At 37.3% G+C, this 15,187-nt stretch overlaps 1 protein-coding gene across 3 annotated transcripts in view; it reads left to right on the top strand.

The window, feature by feature from the left end:
• The window catches only part of LOC135083887 (uncharacterized), a 32,844-nt gene that overhangs the window by 14,959 nt on the left and 2,698 nt on the right, over positions 1-15,187 (top strand). For all 3 annotated transcript variants that reach the window (XM_063978638.1, XM_063978639.1, XM_063978637.1), the window contains exons 5-6: positions 9,236-9,369; positions 14,505-14,648. In XM_063978638.1, coding sequence (XP_063834708.1) covers positions 9,236-9,369; positions 14,505-14,648 — 278 coding nt within the window. The remainder of the gene's footprint in view (positions 1-9,235; positions 9,370-14,504; positions 14,649-15,187) is intronic.

Here is a 15,187-nt window from a genome sequence, read left to right as displayed (position 1 = left end):
GTTTCTTCGGATCTAAGCTTAACAAGATGCTAGCATGAATAACAGCGATAGGCAGATACAGTACTGTAACGGTCTTGTGTGTGAGTTTTGAATAAAATCCGGAACAGAAACAGTCCAATCAAAATCACTAACTAACCACTTGACCATGTTACTTCCATGCTACCAACCGGGCAGCATGGAAAGCATTGGGGGAGGCCTATGTTCAGCAGTGGACGTCCTATGGCTGAGATGATGATGATGATGATGATGATGATGATGATGATGATGATGATGATGATGATGAACCACTTGACAACGGGGATCTACCTACATATTTATTAGAATCTTAATTAAAGTCGGTTCAATTAAAACGCTTAAACAATATTTGGGAGAGATTCTAATCAATCGCCAACACCTTTAATTTAGTTACATGTAGAATGATTTGGGTTTATTAACCGAGAAAACCTTTCAAGGACTCAATATGCCCCCAGATATTAACTGAAAGCGAGAGAATACCAAATAACCCCACTTATTATGTATTCCTCCTCTTCCAATGGTGTAATGAACAATTCTTGACAACGAGAGCTTTCAACAAAATGTTTGCCATCCCTAAATTTTAATGAGACCGCCAATTTCCCATATTTAACCCTCAATTCTGTTTAAATTGTTCGTCTACTAACCCTGTTGACCTTCGCTGATTGAATTACGAAATAATTAATTAGGGAATTGTATTTGCACAGTCAAAAAGATGCAGTAATGTAAGGGTTAAGAAAAGAAGCATTGGCTCAGCACGACCAAGAATTTAAAACTACATTTTGTACACAATTTGTACCATTTGATAGACGAAAATTATAAGCAAAACCGTTAATTATAGAGTTAGGTACTGATTATTATCATTATTATTTTAAAAGCTACATTTTCCCTAATCCCATTTCACCTGATGGAAAGTGATGTTATTATAGCCAAAGGTAGAAGCGAGCTTCAGTCGAAAACCTCAACCGCCAAGGAAAATGGCTATCTTACCTCTTAACTGCTTAAAGAACTGTAATATTGGAGAAGTTAAGAAAGATAGTAACTACTTCATTTTCGTTTCGTCTATACTGTGGCTTCCTCTAAAAGCTCACGATATTTTCTCAATGGAAGTTAGAATTATTAATTAGGTCTTGGTTGTTTACCACAATTTGGCAGAGTTAGCAAAAAGTTACGGTTGAAGTAACAGAATTGGAATTAATCGGTCGGAATCCTACTAATATTATAAATGCGAAAGTTTGGATGTCAGAATGTCTGGATGTCTGGATTTTTGTTACTCTTTCACGCAAAAACTACTGAACGGATTTTGTGGAAACTTTACTGTATTATTGTTTGTAACCCAGATTAACGTAGGCTATAATTTATGCCGATCTGTGACACTAAATTTCACGCGGGTGAAACTGCGCGCAAAAGCTGGTATAATTTAGTTTGTAAAACTGTCTTCTCATATTTATCTGGTAAATTAATTCCCAAAGTTATCTTGTAAAACAGTTTCTGGTATAAGAAAAATTTTAAGGCCGTATTTTCAACCAAGGCTTAAGGAAAGTCAGCCCTTATTTGAATATGTTAATTTGCTTTATTAATGTTTTGTACCTACAATTCTAAATTTGTGGGTACATAAAAACTAATTAGGTACATAAAAACTTAAATGAAGCTTCATAATGACTCTTCTGATACACCTTTGATGTACGAGTACATCTACTAAGATAAATAAACTCACAGGAAACCATACAATCAGTGATATAGATTACATACAAACAAATCATCGTTTCAAAATAGGAACTGGAATTCCAGACCAAGAGAAAATACCAGACTAATGGCTCATATTCGCTTGCTATTCCATAATTAAACATTTGTTTACACAAATCTCCAGTTTTCGATTCCATTTCAAATTGCTGGTGTGTGATAAAATAACCCATGAGCTAGAAATTAGTTAGCAAAGTTAGTAATTTCTCTACGTTTTGAATGTAAAGTAAAGTTAGTAAAATATACTACAACTTTGCTTACTTGTAGCAAGACTTAACCACCTTGTTTATTACTAAATGAAGGTATTGTTAAGTACTTTGTGCAAATGACTTTACTTACAAACTTATGACACTTATACAATGTTTTATGTAAGAACTCCTTAGAAAGTCTATTCTCTAAAACTTTATTATAACTAAAGGCATTATATTGTATTTTACCTACTTATATTCTTTCAAAAACCACTCTTTTTAATTACATAATTAGTACCTTATTAGTTAGGTAACCTTAAAGTATTTTGTGATAATATCTAAGGCTGGGTTGCACCATCTTACTTTAACTATAACAAACGTCAAAAGTCTGTCAAACTCCATACAAAAAACACCGGTTACGGTAAAAGATAGATTGTGCAACTCGTCCTTAATGTTTTGTTGTAAAACAACTCTGAAAAAATAATTATATTTTATCTATGAAACTACACTTGCGAGCAAAAGTATGGAATCACTTACATGAAGTTGTTTCCACGCGATCTTGTGAACTAACGAATTTGTTAGTAACAAAAAAAGTGGCACCATTTAAAAGATCAAACTTTTAACTTTAAATTGATACCAAATTCATTTAAATCAAACCAGTATTTAAAAAGATATCCCGGCTGATGTCAAGAAGTAAGGAAAAAGATATGTATCAACTGTTTGATACGTCGCGAGTTGCGGCCTATTCACCCCCTATAAAAGCACGTGTTTTCGGATTTTTGCTTTTACACGTGGATCCTTACACATCTCCGCTTCTTTTGACACTTTACCTGGGATTCTACACCTTCAGAAGCAGCACAAATCGTTGCACTATTGCAAGAAGGGCTCAGCCAGCGGGCTATCGCACGTCAGCTCCACATAAGCCAGTCTTGGGTTTCTAAAGTTTTAAGACGCTTTCAGGAGACTGGTGGCTTTATCCCGAGACCAAGTTCTGAACAGCGCCGGTGCACATCGCAGAGGGATGACCGTTTTTCATGTCAAACTCTCTATGAAATCGTTATTTGACTGATATCGACGTCCAGCAAGAGCCCAGAAATGTTTGTAGGATAGCTGTTAGCGAGTGGATAGTTCGTCTAAGATATGAGCAATAGAATTTGACTCCAAAAAGGTCTGCCACAGGCTCGAAACTGACGGCAAGTCACCGACTAGCACGCGTTCAATTAGCTCGCACTTATTTTGATGGGTAGGCGAGTAATGGAGGCGAGTTTTGTTCTCCGATGAATGCAGACTGTGTTTGCAGTGCAGCAGTCGAAGAGGTCGGGTCTATAGGCGGCCTGGGGAGAGATTTGTGCAGTGCTGGTTCGCTGAAACAGTGGCTTATAGGGGTGGCTTGCTCGACTTCCCATCGAGATGTGTACGAGCAAATTGAAAGCGTGCTTATCGGTGACCTGCCGTCAGTTTCGAGCCCGTGGCAGGCCTTTTTGGAGTCAAATTCTATTGCGTATATCTTAGACGAACTGTCCACTTGCTAACAGTTATCCTACGAACATTTCTGAGCTCTTGCTGGACGTCGATACCAGTCAAATGACGATTTTATAGAGAGGTTGACATGAAAAAACGGTCATCCCTCTGCGATGTGCACCGGTGCTGTTCAGAACTTGGTCTCGGGCTAAAGCCACCAGTCTCCCGAAAGCGTCTTAAAACTTTCGAAACCCTGGACTGGCTTATGTGGAGCTAACGTGCGACAGCCTGCTGGCTGAGCTCTTCTTGCAATAGTGCAACGATTTGTGCTGCTTCTGAAGGTGTAGAATCCCAGGTAAAGTGTCAAAAGAAGCGGAGATGTGTAAGGATCCACGTGTAAAAGCAAAATCCGAAAACACGTGCTTTTATAGGGGGTAAATAGGCCGCAACTCGCGACGTATCAAAGAGTTGATACATGTCTTTTTCCTTACTTTTTCACATTAACCGGGATATCTTTTTAAATACTGATGTGATTTAAATAAATTTGGTATCAATTTAAAGTTAAAAGTTTAATCTTTAAAATGGTGCCACTTTTTTTGTTACTAACAAATTCGTTAGTACACAAGATCGCGTGGAAACAACTTCATGTAAGTGATTCCATAGTTTTGCTCGCAAGTGTAGATCCACCTTTTATCAACATTAGCTTTCTCAGAAATCTATTAATAAACATTAATTATACATCCTTTTGACAGCTCATTAAAGTACTTCAGCATTCGGGTGTAATCTGCACACTTCACAGAGTGAATTTATAACCATAATTAATCAAGGATCAACAGCTATCAAGCCGAGAATACAATGTGTTAGAAAATAATTAATTAGCAACAAAACAAAGCAAACTCGCCTCTCGCTAAGCCTTCGTTAAGATGAGTATAGACTAGAGCGAATGGTACAATACAGAGTTCTTCTACGTACGTAACGTTCGTACGAATGGTACAATACAGTGGGCCTAGTGTGAGTTTACATCGTAAAATCGTACGTAAAAATGACATTAAATGTATGACAGCGTCCCTAGCGGGAAACTTTCAAAAACTCAAATTTTCATACATTTTTTAAACACTGGTATAGTTCTTGCAGCTCACGAAGGCGAATAAGCTTTACTTGTGTGTGTAGGTACATGCACATAACGATAGTGGAATGTCTATAAAAACTTTTGAAAAACAAACAGTAGCAAGTCACCACACATGTAAAGCTCACTCGCGTTCGTGAATTGCAACAACTTTAAAATGTAGATACAACGTTTGGTTCGTAAAAGGGTGACACTGACACTGACACTAGAATATTTCATAGAACAGCTTGTAGTTATGTTAAAAGGGCACGGCAATCAAGATTTGCAGGATCCAGTAATGCAGGACTAGACTGATGTATGAACAGTGAACACACATTGTGTGTTTGAAATTCGTATTACAAATTCGAACGGTTCAGGGGGGTAGTGTGAGTTTAGGGGGCGTCCATAAATTACGTGAGACAATTTTGGCTATTTTTCAACCCCCCCGCCCCCCTTGGTGAGATTTGGTGAGATTTTGCCTGACCCCCTCCCCCACCCCCAAATCTCACGTGATATTAAAAAAATCCGAAATTTAATAGTTTTGGAGTAATATATTAACTGAGAAACATTTTTTTTTGTTAACGTTGTCGCTAACGAGTGCATCAAAAAGATCTATAAAGTTAAAGATTTTAGTTCTTGAAAGTATCAGCTAGGGACGCTGTACAATCATCATACATTTAATGTATGTCATTTTTTACGCAGTCGCTAGCGGATGACGATCGATATAAAGTCGCACTAAGCCCACTGATTACGAATAGATCCAGAAAAACACGTGTAGTGACAGCGGTTAGTACTAGGGTCACATTGTTTTTTTACAGAAGTACCTAGTCTAATTGTTCCTTTCTACAAAATCACTAATAAATCTAGCAAAATCGATTTTGATAAAAAAAGAACTTGTTTTATAATTTTCTTAATTTCGTCATTTATTCTGCATTTTAGTATTCACACATGCAGACGGAAGCATTTTTAGTTTTATTTGTTTAGACTGTATAGAATTAAATGACATTATCATCATACAAATATCATTTTTTAGTCCTGCTGACAAGGAACCCTTAATATAGTTTCGATATGTCTGGCTGTCTGTCTGTCCGAGGTTTTGCTTGGAAACTATTGGCACTAGGGAGCTGTAATTTTGTAGAGGTATGTATATTAATCACGCCGACAAAACGGTAGAATAAAATTTTGAAAAAAAATGATTTTTTTTTTCGTCTTCTACCCCATCGTGTGGGGTATCGTTGGATAGGTCTTTTAAAATGGCTTAGGGGTTTCTAACACCATTTTTCGATTTAGGGATCCGTTTGCAAAATGTTAAAGTTAAAAGTGCCAATTTTTGTCCGAGTAGGGCATCCCCCCCGCTAAAAACTAAAAAAGAAGATTATAGTGCCTTTTATGAACTTTCAAGGAAAACTATAGCGGTTAAGATAGACCAGTTAGTTCAAGAGTAATAGTAGTTTTACTCATGTATTATAAAATTTCATACCTAATAAAAATTCCTTAGAAGAAAATATTAAAAGTGACTTTAGATGAAGTAATTGCTTACTTCTGAAATATATTGTGATAAAGACGGACAACTACGGAACCCTACACTGCGCGTGGCACGACACGCACTTGGCCAATTTTTTTACTTAAGATTTAACCCAGTTATCTGGCAGACTCTATTTCTCTATTTCTTGTGGAAAAAAATACGTGATATTTCCCGAGACCCCCCCTCTCCCCCACGTGAGATTTGGTGAGGTTTTTGTTGACCCCCTCCCCCCCCTAAAAGCCTCACGTAATTTATGGACGCCCCCTTACGTCAAACGCATTCGATGTCGACTGCGTAAAAAAGTGACATAAAATGTATGACGGATTGTACAGCGCTCCTAGCGGAAACTTTTAAGAACTAAACTCTTCATATTTTTAACACGCTCGCTAGTTAGTGACGACGTTTGATGTAAACTCACACTAAGCGCTCTGTTTTTTGCGGAACACTTCAAACGGGATGTTCGTGTGAACGTTATTAAAACACGGGATCATGCAAAAAACGGGTTCCCAAAATGCTCTAGTCCAGTGTTTTTCAATCTGGTGGTAAGCCTCTATAAGGCCCTTTTCACACGTCCCGGTTGCGGCAACCGGAACATGTGAAAAGGGCCTAAGGGGGTCGCGAGAGGTCGAAATCTACCTCAGTAAAAAAATACAGTAAAATGTTAAGATAGATTTGTCCGAAATCTAATAATGCAAATGGGTAAAGGTTGTATGGATTGAAGTATTCGATCCCTACAACATCTTTGTAACATTATAAAACGCATGAAAAAAAAGCGAATGGCCCGACCAGTTGTGGTCAGGGGGTCGCCAAATATTTTTTCATACTAGGGGGGTCGTGTCATGAAAAAGGTTGAAAAACACTGCTCTAGTCTATACTCTCCTTTAGCCTTCGTTTAAATCACGGGTATTACATACCTTAGAAATAATTATGATAGAGTGCCGGCCCGGAATATAAGTTCATTTTACTCTCATATTAATTTCTGAGGCAAGGCAAAAATTGAGGTGCTGGAAATAATTTTGTGAGGTTCTCAGACTGTATTAAGGTCTGAGACAGTACCTATTACAGATGAAATAAAAACCAATACATTACAGTTTGTGACAACTGATTTTGAAATTGTTTCAGCAGTAGAAACCTACATAATTCTTAATAATATTTATTAAACGAAAAAATCCACAGGGATGCTGAAAAAAACTTTTTTGTAGAATTCGTCTAATCTAATTTATTGTTTTAACGGATCTTGTCCAGTTGCAATAGGGTATTTGCCACCACCAATCAATTGGCATACTTTTTAAAACTATCAAAACGAGACTGTCATACGTCCAAAGGGTACTACAAGGTTCGAGACTATATTGATGACAAGGATGCGTGGTCAGTTCAGTCTGCACATATTTGATGTACTTACTTAAATTTGACTATTCTTACCGTTAGATAATTCCTGGCAATAAGTGGTGACTGAGTTTGTTCCGGCGTTTCTTCTCAGCACTTGCCATATGTTTGTCTCGAAGCGCTGGTAGGGCCCAAAAGATAAGGAGACATGTAAAGTGCCCCATAAGGGCTACCTTTTCTTATTTTATTATTTTCTATTGACGTTCATAAGTGCCACTTGTGGTCTAAACTGAATATTTTTAATTTTGATTTTGATCCTCGTCACTATTTTGTAAACTCTACTACTTTTTTTTCAATTACAATGCAATCAAAAATCTTAATTTACAGGCAATTCAAAATTTATTAAGTTTTTAAGACCAGAATGAAGTGCCTTTTTAAAAAAAATAGTGCTTTAGAGTTTTAGGGAGTGGTGGCAAATACCCAATTGGTTCTATTTTGGAATAAGTATAATGTATAATCTGATTTTCTGTCAACATTCAAACCTTTACTGGGAACCACAGACCCTACCCGTGGAATGACAGATGAAAAATTGTACCAGAAATTTTCAGTAAAGTGCTGATAAGGAATCAAAAGGTACCCTCTTCAACCTTTGATTTTAATATCATATACAAACAATAATGTTGAGTAAAAATAGATATCAGTAAACAACTCTCTTCAGATGAAATAAGGTGGAATCCATTCAAGAATTTATCGCAGTGATTTCCTTAGAAACCCTTTATTTTATATGATTTCATTTTTTTCTTGGAACACTGCCGCTCCACCTTTGGCAAAAATTCTTACGGACTTGCCACCCTGGTGGATTACAAGCATTTTAGTTTGTCGTCGTTTTCGGTGACGCCACGGTAATGCGGCGCGTTCACTGCGTCTTACAATTTCTTAGAATTTTGATTGTATTTTAAAAGTAAAAACTTCCTTCATTAAAAAACTTTCTTCTGACAGTAACAGACACGTGTCAAATGTTTGTACAAATGTTTCTGGAAATTAGTAATTCTTAAGGAATACACGTGTCTCAAAATATTTGTACAAAAAGTTCTTGCAAAGAATTCGCACATACTTACTGGATTTCGTTGATGAGTATGTACAATATGTTAGAACAGAACGCTCGAGCGACTTTTCTTTTTAAGAGTAATGACATACGAGTATAGCAGAGATAGCGAACTAATGGCACGCGCCACAATATTAAGGTCACGCCATAAAATAGTACTTATTGTGTTTTGAATAATTGCCCTCATCAGTAGCGCCACTGGAGAGTAAGGTCCTGTCACTTGTACGACACTCCTCATTGATACCATTAGGTGTTACATACTTATTACGGGACTATTCCCACCTCGCGTTCCCGTCGCTGCAACTCCTGTAGCCAGGATCTACAGCTTGACCGCCAATAAAAACCCAACCAGTGAAGGTCAAGTTTGTCCCGGGGGAAAGTTAAACTGTCATTCGACCCGCGATGAAATTATCAAAAGACCATAGGAGGAGTTCGAAGCTAAGGTTCGACTTCCCTCCATTGCAAAGCGAGTAGGTATGTCTATGACTACATCAAATATTTTTTATCAACTACACACAGGAAGATCTAATGAAGGCTACTAACAACGCCACTCTTGTAGCGGAGTTTTGGGCTGACACTGTGTAGGTTTGTTGTCGACACGTAAAGAAGAAATATTTTTTTGAAAAGTGGCACGTTGATATTTAAAGGTTCGCCAACCCTGCTCTATACGAGTAGTATGCTGCTAACAAAGCATTGATATTTTTCGTAAATTACTTACTTAAAACAATTGAATCGTGAATTCCTTTCTAACTTTGATCTTTTCTTTTCAGATTCCTAAGATCAACAGCTCTAGAGATGCACCTGGACGATGACGTCACTTCCAACGGGGTCATCGCCCCCAGGTTCCTGGACGAGATAGCTGATGAGGTCGACATCATCGAGGATAAGAAGGCTCCTCCTTTCCGTGAGTATAAATTTAAATAGCAATGCCAAAAAGAGACTTAATATTAAGACAACAGAATTCCAATTCGCATAATTATTTTTAAAAAGTTCTATACCACTCGCATAATATAAAGAATTATAATACTCATAGAACATGCCTATAATATTGTCACAGTCAAACAGTACTTATTAATATTCTGTGGTTGAACTGAAACCTTACACATTTTAGAGAATGTAATGTTGATGTTGACAAATAGGGCGTTTGGCCAAAGAGAGATTTGTTAGAAGCAAAATGGCGATCGTCATGGCAACCGCCGAAAACTTTAGCATGTTAGGATACGTTTACCTACTTCAAAAGATACTTTCCCCATACATTTTTTTAGCAGTGATAGCACTAAAAGAGAACGCCATTTCTCTTACTAGATCTAAGGCGGTTATCACACTGCGCCGCGCTCCGCCGCGGAGCGCGGGGCGACAGTTTTAATCATTGTATGCAAGTACCTCAGTTTGTATAGAAAACACGCGCGGCACTTCACACTGACAACGCGTCCGCGCGCTTGATTTTTTATATGAAAATCACGCGCTCCGCGGCGGAGCGCGGCGCAGTGTGATAACCGCCTAACTATACTATTTCGGCCAAACGCCCTCAATTTAATTATAGGTACTTTTTTTTTGTAGTCTCTCAATTCCAATTATTTCAAACATTAAACAAATCTCCTTGTATTTTTTACCGTCACAATTTTTCTGTCTGGCCATAAAGATTCGACTCTTTCTAATCTGTGGAGGTCTTGCACTTTTAAAACTCCATCGTACAACTAGGTACAGCAAAAAGTTCAAATACACGAATGTTAAAAAAAACATTTATTTTTATAAAAAAGTTTATCCCAAATTGAATGACGATTGAAGTCTAATAGAGCGGAATAATATTGAAAATTAAACTCATTTTTTAAAGTTTCTTTTGTGTGAAAATACTACAAAAGTGCTAACGATGCGTAGGCATATTCACAATAATACTCTTCGTCTGAAAAATTGTACCTAAGAAAATTTTTCAATATCGAACATTTTGATATACTTCAAACGTTTACTTTGAAACTCATTGAGTTCACGTTACGTTTACGTGAAGAGAAATTAATTTTCCCTAAAAGAAAATCTTTTTTCAATCTTTGATATGAAATGTATTGAAAAGTAATAACATTGTATCACACTTGAAGGGATTCCATTATTTTAAGCACACCTTTGGCTTGTTCCTTTTTTTTGCAGGATTTTTTATTTGCAGGACCCCGTTTATTGTAAAACAATATTAACGTTCACAAGAACATCCCGTTTGTGCTTTCCCGCAAAAAATCGATCCGTTCGAATTTGTCATTCGAATTTCAAACACACATAATGTGTGTTCACACGACAGTCCAGTTTTGCGGGATGCTGATTACTGAATCCCACATAACTGAATTGCCATGGGAATGAGCCCTTACACTCTTTTTCGAATCCTTTTTATTTCAAAAGTATATCTTTTGTGCTTAAAAAGTTATTGCAATTTTAAAAGTGTGATACTTATTTTGCAGATCAGAGTAATTTAGTTTAAGACTTCGCAATTTATGTATTTTAATAATTTTCTTGTCAGGCTCACCGCAGTCTGCTTTAATAATTAGAAAAGGTACAAAAGCACATCCGACCATAAACTTTCGTCGTAAAATCGTTCTTATTACCAACACTTAAGATACTAGAATTTGCTGCTGACTGTACACAGAGACGGTTTTGACAAATGGCCACCATTTGTAAGGAAAGCGATTGACTGCTTCTAATTAAAATTAATTGTTCCTCCGGCTTTGGATTAATCACTGGCATTTGATATCGTTTGTAAAGAAAAGTGTACTTATTTTGATTTTGAGGGTATTCACTTGATGACTGATTGTTAGCTTTAATAAGGTAGCTGACACCTACTTTTTATGAGTAGAGTGTATAATATAAATCATACTATGATTTATATTAAAGGTCGCTGGTTCATATCCGGCTCGAAGGACCATGTAGCATATTAATGTTTTGGGTGCTCTTGAGGGCTATTATTGAGTGCAGACTTGAATACCTAGCACAAACGTCCGATATGTCTCAAATGGACTGAAGGTTTAATATGCCCCTCAAAAATTCATATTACAAAGCACGGTATCATAAAAGTGGTCTCATTCTTCGTCCGATCCGAATCCGGGAAAATATGGTCCGAATAGCCGTAGCACTTATTTGTATGGTAGTTTACGCACCAGATTTCTGTCATCCGATTTTCTAGATCCGTATTTTGACGGAATCAGATCTGACGTAGTGCAAACCGCTCTATTAATACAATTTACTCGTATTATTTATTATTTTTAAAATAATTACCTTGATTAATTCACTATAAAACAATAATAAAAATACAATTATGTACCTACATTTAAAATGAAGCAGATTGTTCAAGAAGCGGATTTCCCTATGGTAGCAAAGCTTTTCTCTAATATAAAACTGTCCAATACACACAGGTAAAACACAAAGGTTAAAGAGAAGTTGATCCTAGTTAAGTTAATTTAGAATACCCTCCAAGTTCCAACTAACAACTGCCCAAACCAGATCCAATTGGGGAAGTTGGCTTTAGTTCGGTAAATGACTTTTAATAGTTTGCCAAGCGGTTTTCTGAAACACGTTCCGATTCTTGGTATAAGTACATTGTATTTTACTAGCTGTGCCCGCGAGTTCGTACGCGTGAAAATAGTTTGAATAATATTTTCCCGTTTTTGCAACATTTTTCTTTACTGCTCCGCCCCAATTAGCTTTAGGGTGATGTTATATAACCTAAAACCTTTCTCGATAAATGTGCTATCCAACACAAAAACATTTTTTCAAAATCGGACCACTAGTTCCTGAGATTAGCGCGTTCAAACAAACAAACTCTTCAGCTTTAAGTATCAGCATAGAGATTGTATGGCATAGGCAGGAGAAACCTAAAAAACATTAATATGGCATTTCACGTGTAATTCATAACAACAATTAACTTAATTAAAAACGAAAACACCAGATTGTTAATTAGACCACAGAATAATAATAAGTACTACGTACAGAAGTTTTACTTCGCGAAGGTATTTAAAAAATGTATGCTCAATTTCATTAACAATATGGTGTAATTTAGCCTGTCTCAAGAGTCAAGCACCATTTTGTTGACAAACGTCAGTGATCGGCACTGCGCCGAAGCTATAGGGCTGACTTCGGTAAAATGATGTGACGTGAGGTGCCAAACTGCGGAAAATGGCGGAGGAAATACATGATTTAGCATGAATTATCATGAATAATATTAACTACTTATTTACCTCTCAGTGTCTTGAGGCAACTTAAAAAAGTTCATTCTGTGTTTTTATTATTATTTAGGCAGTTAAATACTGCACAGTATTTAGTACACCATTTTCTTTATTTTCTTCCATCATACACAATGCACAATGTAACACTTTTTTTTGGCAAGATTGAATACTTACCGATTTCCACAAACAAACATTCCAACTGACCGTAAGGTCACATATTACAAAGTGTACAGTATTTCCTTTGTCACTTGATTGTGTCGTCGTTGGAGATTCACTGAATTTAGATTAACTTGTATTAAAAATTAATTACTTTGTTTTGGTGAACAGAGCAATAAATAACCTCACTTTTTGAATGTCTCCGTTTGACAGATCAATGCGTTACGTTCCATTCTTTTAGTATAGAAGAAGTGTATAATGAAATTAAATATTCAACACTAAATTTTTATAAAACTTAATATTTAGGCTCTTTAATTTAAATTCTAGCTATTTCTAGTATTTTCCTCAATGTTTATATTAAAATAACATTGTAATGTATCTTGATCGATCATGGGTTCGGAACGTTCTAGAAATTTGACATATTCTGAGCGAAACGAAACGCGCGGGAGACGGTCCGAATACTATGAGTGAAGTTTCTTCTGTTTCTAAAAGTTAAATTAATTAATTAAATTTAAATCGGAGAAGCAGTTTTGTGAGTTCTCATATCGAAATTATTCAATAAGAGGCTGGTTGACTCAAATAGAACTTATTGGAAATAGAAATAAAAAATAAAAATGAAGAAACATTTTTATTGTTTGTTATTGTTGGGTTTGATTCGGACCACAAGTCACAGGTGATGACCGACGACTTTTGGAGAGCCCTTTTTGCTTTGTTGGCCGTTCTCGCGAACGGAAGTCCTGGTGTACGTGGTGTCATCGTGTCCCGATTCCAAGAGGTCTGAACCGTGCCGATTCCCAAATAAACGGGCAGGGCACGCATCGTCATCCTCAGCGAAAATAAGGGAATTCAGAAATAAATCCGAAAGCCCCGTAATTTTGCGGACCCACTGCCACGTGCTACGCTTAGACCCACACTTGATCGAGATTTTGGTTGGGCAGTGCTCGGTGGCGAGCTCTGCGCTGTGTCCTGCTTTAGCGGCTGTCGCCGGATTTTTTCCTCCGTTGAAGGAGGTGTTTGGCACCGGCTGTCCCGCAGTGCCAGACGCTTGCTGCGCCCGACGGGTGCGGAGGGGGTTGAGCCGAGTGGTGGTGACTAGCGCGCTAATCCCGTATTCTTAAGTATTTTTAATCCATACCAACCAAACGGCCCAACGACCCATCCCCTTTTTTTCTCTTTTTAAATTTTTTGTGTCTCACCCACAATAAATTGTTGTCAATTTAAATATCTATTTTTTATTTTGCTCCGGCAAAAATTTCTTATTTACAACAAGAATACGCGTGCGTGAGTCAATGTTCGCTCGTATGTGAGGCCTTGTCGAATAGTGTCCTGTAGGTGGGCCATCGTGCGTGTTTTGTTTTCGATGTAAACTCGCGGAGATGAACAGGCCTGATTAGACAAACAACACTGTGTAATTTCCGAATAATGCTTTGTGTATATTTTGTCTGGGTTATGGACTAGTCAAATAGTCTACTAACCTTCCTCGAACTGTAACAATAACATTAACTAACTGTAAATAAAACATTTTATTATTATCATTTCAAAACTAACGTGATTTCATTGTAAAACTAACATGATAATTCATTGTAATCTCAAATGAGACATTTTTCTTACTTACCGGGCCTCATATTATAGAGAGTCAGAGAAACTTTGAATTTGGTTTCATATTTGTTTTTGTTACCAGGTCGTCATAAGCTAAAGAAGCTGATCATCCCGATGCTGTTGATCCTGAAGCTGTTCAAGCTGAAGCTGCTTCTCTTCCTGCCCCTCATCCTAGGCCTGGCCAGCTTCAAGAAGTTCCTAGGATTCATGGCCTTGATTGTCCCAGGTAATTATAGAAATACTAGAAAAACTAATATAGTGAGAGATCATCATCATCATCACCAGGTTATGATTTAGTCTTCACTGCAGGAGCACGATTCTCTTTAATTCGCCAGAGGCAATTGGAGGATTTGACTTACACTCCCTACGCTAGCCAGACGGGTTGGGGAGGCAAACCTTAAGAGTGAGAGGCAATATTTCGCAGTAAACTACTATTTCGCACTAAGCGTTTCGATGACTCTTTTATAATGCGAACAGCTAGGGACAGGAACTCGCTGCCTGCTGCTGTCTTTCCCGAAGACTATAATCCGGGCCTTTTCAAGGCGAGAGTGAATAGGCACTTACAGGGCAGATATGTACAATCCTAGATCGCATTTCACTTGGCATCGGGTGCGATTGCGGTCAAATACCTGCCTTGTCTTGCATAAAAAAATCTAGTCAAGTCAATTTAAAAACTCGGTTCCCAATCTCATACTTAAGTATCTCTCTCGCAACTAAATACTCGTACCAAAATATACAGATACCATAATAATTCCTGTCTGTTGA

Source organism: Ostrinia nubilalis, chromosome 24, assembly GCF_963855985.1.
Source record: "Ostrinia nubilalis chromosome 24, ilOstNubi1.1, whole genome shotgun sequence".
NCBI classification, from domain to species: domain Eukaryota; kingdom Metazoa; phylum Arthropoda; class Insecta; order Lepidoptera; family Crambidae; genus Ostrinia; species Ostrinia nubilalis.
The sequence above is the reverse complement of the archived record's forward strand: the minus strand, read 5'-3'. Positions and strand labels throughout refer to the sequence as shown.